At 38.3% G+C, this 16,097-nt stretch overlaps 1 protein-coding gene across 1 annotated transcript in view; it reads left to right on the top strand.

Moving 5' to 3' along the window:
- LOC101896597 (transcription initiation factor IIB) overlaps positions 1 to 16,097 on the top strand; it is a 103,979-nt gene that overhangs the window by 38,337 nt on the left and 49,545 nt on the right. Inside the window, exons 3-4 of the mRNA XM_059130079.1 lie at positions 13,177 to 13,411; positions 13,478 to 13,599. Of these exons, the coding sequence (XP_058986062.1) occupies positions 13,177 to 13,411; positions 13,478 to 13,599 (357 nt within the window). The remainder of the gene's footprint in view (positions 1 to 13,176; positions 13,412 to 13,477; positions 13,600 to 16,097) is intronic.

Here is a 16,097-nt window from a genome sequence, read left to right as displayed (position 1 = left end):
CGTTAATAAATGGCTTACATAAAAATGCTGAATTAACAAACTAGAATAAAGCTGTAAATACGTCACAACTAAACTACAACTTAAATATAAATATGTATGTAGATACGTATGTGTTAACATTCTCCGCCGCGTTGACAGTGTTCAAGCTGAAACGGAGCCATTTGTTGCTGATTGGTGAGTTCTTACAGCTGGAGTAGGTGTAAATTGAGCTGGTTTGTTGAACCTTAAATGTATTCTCCAACTCAGCAGACCAAGCAGAATAATAATGCAGCAACATAACGAGGTGTAGCTAACTGCATGATGGTGAAGACTGGTGGAGTGTGTAAGTTGTGGCAAATGCTTAAGTGTTGATTCATTCAACTGCCGTTGTATATTATTCAATACTTCCAGATGAACCTTGTGGGAAGTAGTGTTCGTGAGCGTTAAAATCTTTTCTATTTCCTGTGGTGGACTTATAGAATGAATGTCTTTTAATCTCACATATGAAGTGTGTATGCTGTTTGAGGGTTCAAAATGTCCATGTATGGTAACAAAATGGTTCTTCATGACACAGTTGGAACACATCTCCATTATTCCGGCATTCTTGATGATGATAAGATTTGTCTCCGTACCGCATACAATAGAAGATTCAACATCGACAGTAGTAGCGAAGATCCATCTATTTTGATGATGCAATTGGGTCCATACTGTAGATCCAATAATCTTGTTGAGATTGCAATTGGCAGTTGAATGATTATTAAAGATATTGACTTCACAGGGGTTGGCGACTGCGTTCCTCCGGAGTTTGGACCGCTGATTTCTACAGATGTATTCGTCATTCTTTGGTTTAAGGCATCTTGATATGTCCTCAGGTTGAAAAAGTATGTATTCGTCTCTGTGCGCATCTGTAGCCAAGTATGACTTTTCTGGCTTAATGACTATTAGAGTGCCATTCCTTATTGTTGGAACGGGTACTACCTTGAATAATTCAAAAAACTGTTGATTGACTAAGGGTATCTTGACCTCGAAGATGACTTCATGCTTTGCCACTGCACCCTTGACGCTCATAAGTTTATAGAGCTCAATCAAGTTCTCATCGTCCGTTGGTAAAGCATGCGAAATTGGAAGATTAGCCTTGATTATGTTAATCTCTTCTCTCAATTGATGAGGAGACAGTAAAAGTGGACTTATTTTGCCATTATGTGTATCGGTAAGTACACTAATGATTTCCGACTCTACTCTCTGCAGGTTCATTGCGGAGAATACCAGGTACGTTGACAAGAGTCCGACAAGCTGCGAGTTTTTTAACTGGGAAGACTCTTTAGCCACATCATTATTTATTTTCTCAACCATTTCTGAGATCTCTTGTATCTTTTGTTGATTTCCGATCTCATCCTGTTTTATGACATTAATGGTAGAGTCAACTATTGAAGTTTGGGCTTTCAACAGACTTGTCATGTGCTCGTGCTCGATTCTTGCCTTGCTAATGGTTTTAGACATTTCTTCCGCATAATCAGCATCAAGGACACCAAAAAGTGAACACGCAATATTGCCGACTATATTGAATGGAGATCTTTTAAACCGTCTGTTGGTAAATAACTCCTTTTCCTGTAGTAGTTCATTTTTAATGTGTTTGAGATTGCTCACGAACATGTCACACATCTTGTGTTCCTGAATTACAGGACACATCTGCTGCAGCGATTGTAAACCGATTGAAAGCGACTTTATTTCTGATGCAAAAGGCGTTAAATCTTAATACACCAACATTTTCCATTCTGCCGTGTTAAGTTTCACTGTTCCCAAGCCTTCAAAATATAATCCCGGATCATTGTGAAATTGCGTTATTTTCAGCATGTCGCATAGGACCACAGGCATTAGAAGCAAGGCTAATATTACTGATAGCATTATGGGGCAATTTGCGATCTTCATTCTTTTCCTCGGGATGGTATATTTCCCATCTTCCTCTTGCCTGCGTTGTCTGGTCTGTGGATAATTCACTATGCTCCTCTGGAAACAGTGGAGCCAGCCTCTGAATGGCCCGTTTGTATACTCCAGTTGATGTTTTCACATCAGCAACTCGTACAGCTCCATCGTCACCAGCGAACACATTGAGAATTCTTCCCAATGGCCACTTCATCGGTGGTAAATTATCTTCCTTGATGATGACCATATCACCTTTCCGAAGATTGTTCATCTTTCTCCTCCATTTGTTCCGTTGTTGCAGTTCGTGGAGGTATTCATCCGACCATCTTCTCCAGAACTGCTGCTTGATATGTGAGAGCAGCTTCCAATGAGATGTGCTGGATGTCTTAACAGATTCTGCTCTGCTGTCTACTTGTGTAGTTAAAGCCTCGCCGATTAAAAAGTGCCCTGGTGTCAATGCTTCAAGACAATCAGGATCGTTTGACAAAGGCGTGAGCGGCCGGGAATTTAGGATTGCTTCTATCTCGATTATGATCGTTTCCAATTCCTCATGTGTTAGGTTTTCCGTTGACACGCTACGTACCAAGAGGCGTTTCGCGGACTTCACTGCTGCTTCCCATAAACCTCCGAAATGCGGTGCTCTTGGTGGGATGAAATGAAAGTGAATGCCTTTAGCGCTTAAGGTTGAAATAATTGATTCTTGTGCTTTATCCGAATATATATATTCAGATAGCTCCGCTAAATTATTCTTGGCTCCAACGAAGTTCGTAGCATTGTCGCAATATATGTTTTGGCAGTGTCCACGCCGCGCAATGAAGCGTTTAAGTGCGCCAATAAAAGCTTCTGTGGATAAATCAGACACAAGTTCTAGGTGAACTGCCTTTGTCGCAAAGAAGCAGAAGACAGCTACATAAGCCTTGGTTGGTCGCTTACCCCTCACTTTGTAATGTATCCAAAATGGCCCACAATAGTCAACTCCAGAGTTTATAAATGGCCGTGCGGGAGTTACTCTTGTTGCTGGCAGCTGTCCCATTATTTGTTGATACAGCTGGGGTCGTGCTCTGGTGCACCTTATACATTTTTGAATCGTTGATCTGGCAGTTATTTTCCCTCTGATTGGCCAAAATCGTTGTCTTATTGTGTTTAACAGCGCTTGAGGTCCACAATGTTTGTTTTCTTCATGAATCGTCGTAAAAAACAATTTTACTAATGGGCCGTTATATGGCAATATTATTGGATGTTTTGCCTCCGGTTGAAGCATAGAATGTTCCAATCTTCCACCTACGCGAAGGACACCGTCTTCATCCAAGTACGGCGACAGGCTGCATAGAGAGCTATGTTTGCTAATTTGCTTCTCAGCTTTCAACTCTTTTATTTCAGTTGCGAATTCTGCCGATTGTATAGCATGAGTAATTAACCGGAGGGAGTCATCTAACTCCTCAGGGTTAAGGGCCTTACTTCTGGGCCGCTGAGACCTTTGCATCCGCGCATTTCTTATGAATCTGAGGACGTATGACACAATCCTTTGTAGTCTCCTGAAGGAATTTTTGTGATCGATTCCATTTATAAAGTGGATGTCAGAGGTTACTATAGCAGTCGTAGCGGCAACCTTTAGCTCCATGTTATTTGTAAGAGCATTTTGAGGAGGACATTTAGCAGGCCACAACTCCTCTTTTCCGTGAAGAAAAACTGGACCATGAAACCATAATCGACTCTTATATAGGTCTACTGGTTGCAGACCTCGAGAAAGCATGTCGGCTGGATTCTCCTTTGACGGAACGTGCTTCCATTGCTCTGGTAATGACAATGTTTGAATGACTGACACCCTATTTGCCACAAATGTCTTATATAAGGTTGACTGGGATTTTATCCAGGCAAGGACAATTTCCGAGTCGGTCCATAGAAACATGGGGTGACTTTGAAGCTTTAAGTCAATCCTTACTCTATTACCCAGTTCAGCTGCTACCACTGCGGCACAAAGCTCTAGTCGAGGAAGTGTTTGCTGTTTCAACGGAGCAATTCTGGATTTAGCGCAGATCAGGCGTACAGCTACGAGACCATCCTTTGTAACAAAGCGAATGTATACAGCAGCGCCAAACGCTTTCTCCGACGCATCGGCAAACACATGTAATTGCACCTTTGCCGGAATCTGCCCACCGAATACATGTCGTGGTATTTTGAAATTGTTGAGACCTTCCAACTCGCTTCGAAATGTTTTCCAGGTAGCACAAAGTTTTTCGGGTAATGGTTCATCCCATCCTAATGCAAGTTGCCACAGCTGCTGGATAAACATCTTTGCTTTTACAACAATTGGTGCAAGCAGACCAAGTGGATCAAAGAGTTTCGCTAGCTCAGACGTAACTGATCGTTTCGTTATTACTTGACAATGATCAATATTTGCCTTCACGCAAAAACGGTCGGCCTGGGGCATCCAAAATAGTCCCAAAGTCTTTATCGTTTTGCTTTCATCAAAATCTAGATTGACTTCCCTATCACTATAAGGTATATCCTTTAGCAATCTTGGACTGTTTGACGACCATTTTCTTAAGTTGAAGCCGTGCTTTTTCAAAATGATTATCAATTCCTTTTGTGTCTCCGTCGCTATGTTTAAGCTATCAGAACCACCGAGACCATCGTCCATATAAAAGTTCTCTTTTAGCATTTCTGAACCAAGGGGATAGCGATCCAAGTTGTCGTCTGCGATTTTCTGTAGACACTTTGTGGCAAGGTACGGTGCTGCACGAGTTCCATATGTAACAGTATTGAGCTTGTAATAGCTAATAACTGTAATAGCTAATGACCCGATGACGTTTTCGCGGATGCATCAAATACTACCCTTAATTTTGTTGTGGTACTATCTGGTTTAAGCACACAGTGATGCGGAATGAAATATTTAGGGTTCGACACTATATTCACGTCAATTTTCTGCATGTGTCCTAGCATTTCATATTCCTGCATGAACTTGATGTATTGCATGCGGATATCATCCTTCTGAAGAAGCCGACGTTCAAGACTCATGAACCGGTTACACGCCATCGCATGAGATTTTCCCAATGTTGTTGGAGATTCTTGGAAAGGAAGACTAACAATGAATCGACCGTTCTGATCTGTCTGGACATGCTGATTATAATGAGACTCGCACCGGGTTTCCAGCGGAGACATTACCCTTTCTGTTGATGCTACTTCTTCGAGTTTCCATAACTTCTCAATTGCTTGTGCCAGTGAAGTTTCACTATCGAAAATTGCACATGTTAGCGCTGCTGATGTGACGTTCGTTGATGATTGTTCTATTAAGCCGCCTACAATCCAGCCAAGAGCAGTATTCTGCAGCATAGGTTGATTATTATTCAGTTTTATTGTACCCGGTTGCATTAGGCTGAAGTAAAACTCCGCCCCGAGTAGGATGTCAATTTTTGCTTGAATATTAAAATTTGGATCCGCCAATTTAATGTTCGTTGGAATCTGCCAGTTAGATATGTCCAAATCGTGATTCGGATGTGCAGGTATGATCGTTGGTAAAACAAATGCTTCCAAATAAGATGAAAATCCAGAATTGTTAGACAACATTTGCATGTTCACACGATGATAAGCCTTCTTCTGGATTTTTCCAACTCCGTCAATAGACAAAGAGGTCTCTGTTGTTGCAATTGATAACCTTTTAATCAGCCGTTCTGTAACAATATTTACTTGTGAACCGGAATCAAGCACAGCTCTGAACTCGCCTGACATACCATTTGCAGCTTTTATGGTGACTCTCGCAGTGGCAAGAATTACGTTCTTCTGATCTTCTGCTGATGCCGAAGAAATTACAGCAGTATTGACTGGTGTATGATTGCTACTTGTGGTTGACGTTTGATTTAAGCCTGTTGATGATGATTGAGATCTCCCTGATAAATGTAACAACGTATTGTGTTTATTATTACATTTCTTGCAATTACCAGATGTGCAGTTTTGCGCTATATGATCAGCCTTAAAACAGTTCACGCACATTTTATGTTGTTGTACCCATTGGAGTCTTTCAGATTCTGACATCGCCAAGAATTGCTTACACTGATAAAGACGATGTTGACCATTTTTGCATAGTTTGCAATTACTGCGATTCTCCATTGATGTTATGGACGAAACAGCTTTGCTTGAACCTTTGTGAGCAGTTGCCACTTTCCCAATCGATTCCATTGACTCAAACTGCAATTCCAAAAATGCAAAGAGTTCTTTCATGGAAGGGACCTCCTTCGGTCTTTTTAACGATTGCATATATCGTATGTACAACGCATGATCCAACTTCTTCGTAATCAATTGGATCAATAGCGCGTCCCACGACGAAGTGTCAATATCCAGGTTGTTCAGGGCCAGCATACATTTCCTCGTCGTATCATGCAAAGCTTTGATAGAAGCGGTTGATGAGGTTCCTGTTGGCTGGTTCAGAATACGTTCTACCAATGTTGAAACAAGAACCCGTTTGTTATTGTACCGTTCTTGGAGCAACATACATGCAGTTGCGTAGTTGTCCTCTGTCAAGGCTAAGTGGCTTATGAGTTTTCCAGCTTCGCCCGACAAATTTGTTTTTAAGTACCACATCTTTTGGACATTAGGAAGATGCTGCTTGTCCACCATCTCCAGAAAGAGTTCATAGAACTGACGCCACTTCAGACAATCCCCATTGAATTGAGGGATTGTTACCTTTGGTAGTGGAAGTGAGCTGTGTGCTACCAAGTCAGTTCCCAATTGAGGTGTGCTTCTTATATTGCCACCGCATTTCTCTTTCAGTATTGCCAGCCTTATCAAGTTGCTTTGAACCGCATCTTCTAGGCTATCGTAGTTGTCTTGATTCAGCCCGATTCTCGAAGGATCCTCGACCTGTTGCCAAATTTCATCGTACAGGCCTGTAATTTGACTCCACAGCCCTTTAATCGACTCTTCTTTTATCACATAGACTTGTTTTGACTGTCCCGTTTCTATATTTTCCATACTCTGCAGAAGGCGACCGAGGGCTGTCATTCTCGCCTTTACCCTTCGGGCCAGTCCCTCAACTTGAGCCGACGCAGGTTCCTTAACCTGGGCTGATGCTTGGGGTTTTGAATCATTTTCTGGCGATCTTGCCTTTGCGGGTTTATCTGGATTGACCTTGGCAGACTTCATCTTCTCCAACTCCGCCTTTATATAGTCCAATGTTGCATTGAACTTTTCGCCTATGGCCTGGTGCAGATTCTCCGCTATATATGGATCATCCTCTGCCAATGATGGATCTTTGCGGATCTGGTTTTCTGCCGATTCAAACGTCTGCCAATGCTGCTCTAGCTCCTTACGCTTGCCAATGTAGAATTCCTTAGTTCTTCTTTCAAGCGGTGCCTTCCTAATTGTCGCTATGAATTTTTCGAAATTACTGCCCCTAACTTCTTGTTGGACTATAAGGTCTTGAAGCGATGCCATTATTGATATTTAAATTTTTTCCAAAGAAATTTGTGTACAAGATGCATGTGTATCACGTCTGACAAAACCGGATATATGTTGCCGAGTCCTTTACCACTTGTGGGGCAGAAGGCTGTGTTTAACGACACGTATCACGATCAACCTCTTTTACCACTTGTGGGGTAAAAGAATGTGTGTAAACGAACGCGTATTACGATTCAAATCCTTTACCACTTGTGGGGTAAAAGGAGGTGTGTTAATGAACGCGTATTACGATCAAAATCCTTTACCACTTGTGGGACAAAAGGATGTGTGTAAACGAACGCGTATTACGATTCAAATCCTTTACCACTTGTGGGGCAAAATGATGTGTGTAAACGATCACGTCGGGGTCACCAAAAAATGTTAATATAAATCGGACCTAGTGGGATTCAGTTCAAACACATAAATTTGAACTGACACTTACAGTCCTTAAAATTCTCCTTACAAGCACATAAACTTGAAGGAAAGACGATGATTATTAAATAAATCCAAATTGGTTATGGTCGCTTGACAAAAGACAACTGATTAACTCTTTATTGTTTCCATTCTTTTATACAAATAATTTCTTAACATAATTGATTACTTGCATAAAGTAAAACTAGGTCAAATATTATTAATACAAAGTGAATAAATGAAATTCTTAAATATTGAACCTAAATAAACGTTAATAAATGGCTTACATAAAAATGCTGAATTAACAAACTAGAATAAAGCTGTAAATACGTCACAACTAAACTACAACTTAAATATAAATATGTATGTAGATACGTATGTGTTAACAGAGGATTTTTTTCACGAGAAGAAAACGGGAGAGAATATAACATAACTAACACTCTTAAAGAATTTGATATTGAAGACAAGTTGGGAAAATTGTACTTGTCACCGATAATAGTTCCAACGTTGTTTAAACATAACATATATCTTGCGTTTACTACTATTTTAACTTAGTTATGGATGATGTTACTGAAAAATATGCTTTTCCCGATTTAGAAACGCTAATTAACGGCCCAGAAAAGTTTTTTTTGTAAAGTTTGTAAGATATATCTTATAGGGAAGTTTTTATTTCCACTGTTCAGGGAAAATAATTTTTTATTAGAAGAATGTAAAGCAATGTTACTTCAAAATCAAAGTGATAAAATATAGTGTTCTAATGATAAGCAGGAAATTATATAGTATAATAATTGTTTGACGCAGGTGCACACCGAATAGGCTTATTTAAATAAACCCACGCCACTATTTATATTAGGAACTCAAATATGTTTATTTCACAAAAGTTTACAAGAGAATGAAGAGAAAATTGTAATGTTGACAATTTAGAAATGTGTATTCAATTTATAAAACCAAAGTCTAATATGTTGTAGAAAAATAATACGAACAATTCAAATCAAACTAAAATAAGAAAGTAGTTTTCATTACATATTTCCAACACCTTCCCTTAATGAAAACTGGCCAACACCGAGCATTTTTGTCAATTTCATATGTGAAAATGGCTTTAAACATTTGGTTAGAATATCAGCCACATTTTCTGTAGACGGAGTGAATATCAATTTTATTAGGCCCTCTTCATATAGTTCACGAACATGATGAACACGTGTATCGATGTGTTTACTTCTCGCGTGACATACAGGATTTCGTACCAATTGTTGAGCACTTAGGTTGTCTCCATATATTTCTGTTCCATTATTACATAAATCTTCAAATCCAAGTTCTGTGAGTAAGTTTCTCAAATATATTGCTTCCTTTGACGCCGCAGATATAGCCATGTATTCTGCTTCCGTGCTGCTTAATGTCACTGTCTGTTTCTTCGATTCATATGATATTGCTGCACCTGCTAGAATAAATGTATATCCCGTATATGATCTGTCATCTGAGCTACTTGCCCAATCAGCATCTGCAAAGCCATATAATTTCCCATTAGACTTATAACAAATTTCGTAATCAATAGTGTTTGCCAAGTAGCGAAGGACATGTTTTGCTCCTTTAAGATGTTCCAAATGGGGGTTTTTATTAAACTGTGACAGCTGCATGAACAATATCAGGACGCGAGCAAATTCCAATATGCATCAAGGATCCTATAAGCGATTGATGCTCGGTCACATCGACTTTACTACAATTTGAACAATCTTGACAATTTTTATATTTTGATCCAGGATCCAAAGGTGTGCTACATTTTTTAATATTTCCATATATTGTTCTTTCAATAACTCTCTTATTATTTTTTTCTGAGATAAACTTATTCTGCCAGTTGATTCTTTTCTTTCGATCTCCATCCCCAAGAAAAAATGAACTGGACCTTTATCAACAATTTCAAAATTTTCCTTGAGAGCACATTTATTAGCATTCATCGTTTTCATATTAGAACATGCAAACATTATATCGTCCACGTATATTACAATAATATTATATTCACTTTCCGTATTCATCACACATACACATCTCTCAACAGTACAACGAGTAAAACCAATAATTTTCAATACTGTATCCAGTTTTTCGTTCCACATACGACCGGACTGTTTTAAACCATATATGGATTTTTTCAGTTTGCATACCAAATCAGGATTATTAGCATCCTCGAACCCTTTTGGTTGCTCCATATAAATATCTTCATCTATTCTGGCATTTAGATAAGCTGTTGTGACATCTATTTGGTGGACGAATAGCTTGTGTTCTACTGCCAAAGCTAAAACTGTCCATACCTCGTTACCGGGGAAAATGTTTCTGTCTAGTTTATGCCGTATTTATATCGATCACATTTACCCTCCTTATCTTTCTTAATTGTATATACCCATTTATTTTTCAGCACGGGTTCATTTTCTGGTTTTCTGACTAACTCCCATGTATCTTTTGACACTAGTGCTGAATATTCGTTTTCCACATTCTGTGAAATCTTTTGGGCATTCAACAATATCTTCCTTGCATACTACATTATTTAAACGTATTCTTTTTCCTGAACGTAGCACTCTACAATTACTGTCGTCCTCCGTTTCATTTTCGGGTCCAGCTTCGTTTATTTCTCGTGTATTATTGGAAGTTTCACATACAGGTATATACATTTGTTGATGGATTGGTTCTTCGGAAATTTTATTTTTTAAAAATTTTGAATTACTATCTTCTCTCCACCAGACTTTAGGAAAAATATCATACTCATAGCTATTTTCAATGGAATCCTCCATAAACTTGACATCTCGACTTTTGTACAATTTACCTGTTTTAATATCCAACAATTTATAAGCTTTTGAATCTGCCGAATAACCAGTCATGATACATTCGATACCTTTGGAGGCAAATTTTGACTTTCCTGGTCTCTTATTAAGACATCCGAATATCTTCAAATGCGATACTGTAGCCTTAATTCCGCTCCACATTTCAACTGTAGTTTTATCACATAGAGATTTGTTAGGACATCTATTTCTTATATATACAGCTTTATCTACAGCCTCACCCCATAAGTTTTCGTTTAAATTTGAATCAATTAGCATGCATCGTGCCATTTCGACTACGGTGCGATTGGCCCTTTCGGCTACGCCATTATGCTGTGGAGTATATTCAACAGTAAATTGCCTTTTTATACCAAGTTTCTCCAGATTAAATGAAAATTCGGAATTAAGATACTCTTTGCCATTATCGCTACGTAACACTTTCAATTTCTTTGAAGCCCGCCTTTCAGCCAGGGAAATAAAATTGGTGAAGGTTTTGTAAACATCACTTTTTTTCTTTATAAAAAAGACAAACATCATACTCCCGTCAATGAAGAGGACAAAATATCTGGATCCCCCTGCCGAAGTAACTTTCATTGCACCACAAACATCCGTATGAACTAATTCAAGAGGTTCTTTTGATCTGAATGTCGCCTCTTTAGGGAATGGTTGAACACAAATTTTGGCTTTTAAGCAAGATTTACATTCAAAATTCTTTGGCATTTTCACGGCATTCATTCCATGAACCATCCCCTTGTTTGATAAACCAGTTATATCTCTACCACTTAAGTGTCCCCACCGTCTGTGCCACTTCATGAAATTTGATTCCGAATACATACAATGTAGCATATTTTCCTTTGTTTCACAGATATACAGATCACCATTTCTATATCCAGTCAAAACGACACGTTTTTGAATATCTTTAACTTCAACATAATTGTCACCAAAATTAGCAATTTCTTTGTCTTCCGCTAACTTCGAAAATCTGGTACGAAAAGCACATCCTTTAAGTAAATAGTTTCTCCATTATTTGTCTCCATTATTATGTTATATACTCCCTCGGAAAATATGTGATAACCTCCGGCCAATTCAATGCGTTCCTTGTGATTTCGAAACATAATTTCATTTTTTCGTGTACAATACATGTGACAAGTTGCTCCGCTATCAAACACCCAGGTTTCACTTGAGAATTTATATGATATTGATCCATGCAACATTGCATTTGATCCAGAACTTATACTCCAGCAATCCCTTGCTATATGACCAAGTTTTCCGCATTTGAAACATTTGATTCTCATCAATTTCTTACCTTCTTCGGGTTCTTTCAGCCTTTTCTGCGAGTTCCTTGATGAAAACACTTCTTGGCTTTCTTCCAATCCGATTCTGGATGTTCTTCGTTCATATTCTTCAAGTAACTTGTTGTTTAATACTGGTAAAGATAGTAATGTGACTTTTGATTCCATCGCAACCACAAAACTTTCATAATCTTCCCGTAAACTGCTTAACAATATTATCACCAAGATTTCATCAGGAATATTGACTTCAGTTTCGCGAAGTTTGTTTCCTGCATCATTAAAAACCTTCAAATGATCATTCATTGTTTGACTTGCATTCATTTTTGTTGACAAGAGCCTTCTAAACAGCAATACCTTTGTTGATGGTCCTCGAGGTTGGAATTTTCCTTCGAGTTTTGACCATGCTTCCCTAGATATCACACAGTTTTTAACTAAACTAAGTTGATCGCTTTTCAGGCACTGGAATATTAAAGAAAGTGCCTTTTTATCTTTTCTATTCCACTCACTAAGCCCCACTTCATATTGAGGTTTCACAATTTCTCTAGAAACATAGCCCCAAAGATCTGAATGTATTAGAAGACTTTTCATATGAATTCGCCATCCATCATAATTATTTTCTTCCAATTTTTCAATATTTAAAGCTGCAGCCATATTCTTATGAATTCCTTAGTTCTTTGTGTGCAATGGCCCATAACCTTTGTCAGAGCAAAACGCAGGAGAAACACCACAATTTATATTAGGAACTCAAATATGTTTATTTCACAAAAGTTTACAAGAGAATGAAGAGAAAATTGTTATGTTGACAATATAGAAATGTGTATTCAATTTATAAAACCAAAGTCTACTATGTTGTAGAAAAATAATACGAACAATTCAAATCAAACTAAAATATTATATACAAATAAGAGAGTAAAGTAAAATTAAGGAAATATCCTGAAATAATAGCAAAGCCGTGCTGAGGTATATGCATAATAAAATTTTTATTCCAAGCTAAAAAAACTGTTTTGTTTTGGTATAACTCTTATATTATGTATTATTATTTTTATATTAGAATTATAAATATTGAATAACTTTTACTGTTTTCACTTTTCTGAAAATGGACTTCCAAATGAATGTTTAAATATTTAATTAATTTGTGATTTAAACCTGAAATTAATTGTAGTGACAAAAATATTTTATTCAAAGTTAATTAAAATAATATTGTAATATATGATTTTTTAATCCTTTAATTATATATTACCTTTATAAGGAAGTATTTCTTCCATACAAATACAATACAGTAACATATACGTTTTTTGTTTAATGTACATTTACTTTAATTAACATTACAGGTACATGATGGAAAAAATCTCAAGGGACGTTCAAATGACGCAAAAGCATCAGCTTGTCTTTATATTGCTTGCCGTCAGGAAGGAGTTCCTCGTACATTCAAGGAAATTTGCGCAGTTAGTAAAATAAGCAAAAAAGAAATAGGAAGGTGTTTCAAACTGACTCTTAAAGCTTTAGAAACCAGCGTGGATCTAATAACAACAGCAGACTTTATGTCAAGATTTTGTGCCAATCTTGGTGTGTTTTGGTTAATTTTTGTAGTTTGAAGATAATATTTTAAATCATTCTTCCTATCATTTTTAGACTTGCCAAATATGGTTCAACGTGCTGCCACGCACATAGCAAAGAAAGCCGTTGAAATGGATATCGTGCCAGGACGATCTCCAATATCCGTCGCTGCTGCTGCTATATATATGGCGTCCCAGGTAATAATTTATTATGTAACGTGAGTAATGTGTGTGCAAAATATTCGTTGGAAATAACAGTGTTGAGTGGTAACGTTCTTATACTTCCTACACGAATGAAAAATGCCAAATTAGGCTCTTCAAGACAGTACTTCCTGGTTTATATAACTGGATTTGCTCCCAATAGGACAATCATCAAAGTAATACAAATCCAACCTCACTTTCCACCTAATTCTTTGAGCCACTATTATCCTTAACGACAACACTTGAGCAAAAAACAATCCAAAGCAGGCTTGTCATCGGCCGTCCACTCCCTCAATTCAAAATTAGCTGAAGAAGTACACCGATGAATTAGCCCCGGGCAACAATAGCGGTCTCAAGGTCATGATTTCCATCCAAAACGTCATCTGCAAACATGGATGGTAGCAAAATTTAGACCGCGAACAAATTTTTCACTCAGCGTCGCACAATTTAGCCCGAAAGTCACCGTTCGCAATTTGAATGCCAGATTTAAAAGCATAATACCAAAAATAACAACTATTGACACGAAAATTCAATAGAATTAACTGAGAAAAAGTCTTATTTCTAACGATAGTTAGAAAAAAATTAAAACACCAATCAATCAATCATAAAATAGTTAAAACTCTTGCGAAAAGAAACTTTCAGTCGTATGGCGTATCCCTAACCGAAAGGGACGTTGACTCTCAATTAGAATTACTTATACTTTTTTGATTTTCTTTCTGTTGGGCTGAGGAGCCATTATATTGTCTTCTTAATTCTATTTGTAGGGTGTTATGATGTAAGTTACTATTTATACTCTGTTTAGTGAGTAATGAAATAGTTCTCCCTTTTTTTACTCGATTCTGCTACACCTTTTTACTGCCTTACTACACTTTTGTTTAGTTGGTGATGGAGAATAGAGGTGTAGGGTTCGAGTTTTTAGTGAATTTATGAGATGAATTATTAGGTTTAGGTTAGGTTAAAGGATGCGTGGTTGTAAGAAATACAACCATTTCACTCGGAGACCTTTTGGTCCATTGTGTTCATCCTGATTAGGAAGAGATAAAAGTAAACTAAATATAGGAGAAGAAATAAAATAGCTATGAGCGAAGAAGTAAAGAAGTTAGTACGAAATTGTATAGAGAATGGAGAGTTTAAGAGATTTATGTCTACGGCGTGTTAACACATCGTCTTTAGCCATTTTGGTCGTCTGGCAAACTGAAGAATGACTGCTGGCTCAGTGTCGGAGAGGGAAGAGAAATCCGACAGTATTTGCCCACCCAGTAACTTATGTCTTGCTCCTGTGAGAGTTGGACAATGGTATAGTAAGTGTTCCATCGTCTCAGTTTGTTCCTCGTCCTGACAAAGACTGCATTATTCACTATCGTCATTACATCCCCTTCCAGATAGCCAGTTTTATTGAAATTTGCCGCTTGACTATCGACATATATAGTCACCGGTCCGTCCAGTTCATTGACTCTTTTTTCCAGCAACTCTATGGCCTTCCTGATAGCGAAAATTTCTACAGTCGTTGTTTAATTTGAAGGATCGTCGGATATTTGGACTTTCACAGTAGACTCCGGCCCCCGTTTCCCTTTCCATCTTCGATCCATCAGTTTGTTTATACTATACCGTTAAAAGGTGGAGTATCACGAGTCCAAATGTCTCTGTTAGGTATGTGAATATCAAGTGGTTCAAAGCTGTGCCTAGGTGATATATAGTCACTAGTTATAGCCTGATTTACTATACTATCCACATACTTGATAATGGCGGTGTGTCCGAATGGCTGACCCTGCCATTGACCCAGTTCATTGAGCCACAGGGTACTCCTAGCACCTTGTTCCTCTACGAGTAAACCTAACGGTTTTAAATTGAGTAGGGTGTCTAGTGCGGATTGGGGTGTGCCTGTAATTAGTAGCGATGCAACTCTTTGGACTTTATCAATGCTTTTCCTGAAGGTGGTTTTCCCTAGGGAATGCCACCAGACAAGCCCCCCGTAGGTTAGAATTGGTCGGACGACAGACTCATATAACCATTTGATTATGTGTGGCTTGAGACCCCAGCTTTTTCCTATGGAGTTTTTGCAAGAATAGAGTGCAATTAAGTCCTTCTTCGCTCGCTCTTCGGTATTTTCCGCTTCCTTGTGAAAAGTACCAGCTCAGTTTTTGATGGATTCACGCCAAGTCCATTGCAGCGTGCCCATCTTGAGGGTTTAACTAGAGCTCCCTGTATAAGATCTGAAACAGTCTGGGGAAATTTCCCATCAATCAGCAAGACAACATCATCGGCGTAAGCCACGACCTTTGTCCTACCTTGTTCCAGTTCGATTAGAATTTTGTTTATCACCAAAAGCCAGAGTAGTGGTGATAGAACCCCTCCTTGCGGGGTGCCCTAGTAACAGATTTCCTGACAGAACACTCCCCGAAGCTTGAGTTGATGATACTGCTGCTGAGCATGGCATCAATCCAATCAATTAGGAGTGGTGGTATACTAAGTTCTACTAGGGAACTGTGAATTGC

This window comes from Musca domestica, unplaced genomic scaffold, assembly GCF_030504385.1.
Source record: "Musca domestica strain aabys unplaced genomic scaffold, Musca_domestica.polishedcontigs.V.1.1 11, whole genome shotgun sequence".
NCBI lineage: Eukaryota > Metazoa > Arthropoda > Insecta > Diptera > Muscidae > Musca > Musca domestica.
Note: the sequence above shows the minus strand (reverse complement) of the source record. Positions and strands in the feature narration are given on the sequence as shown.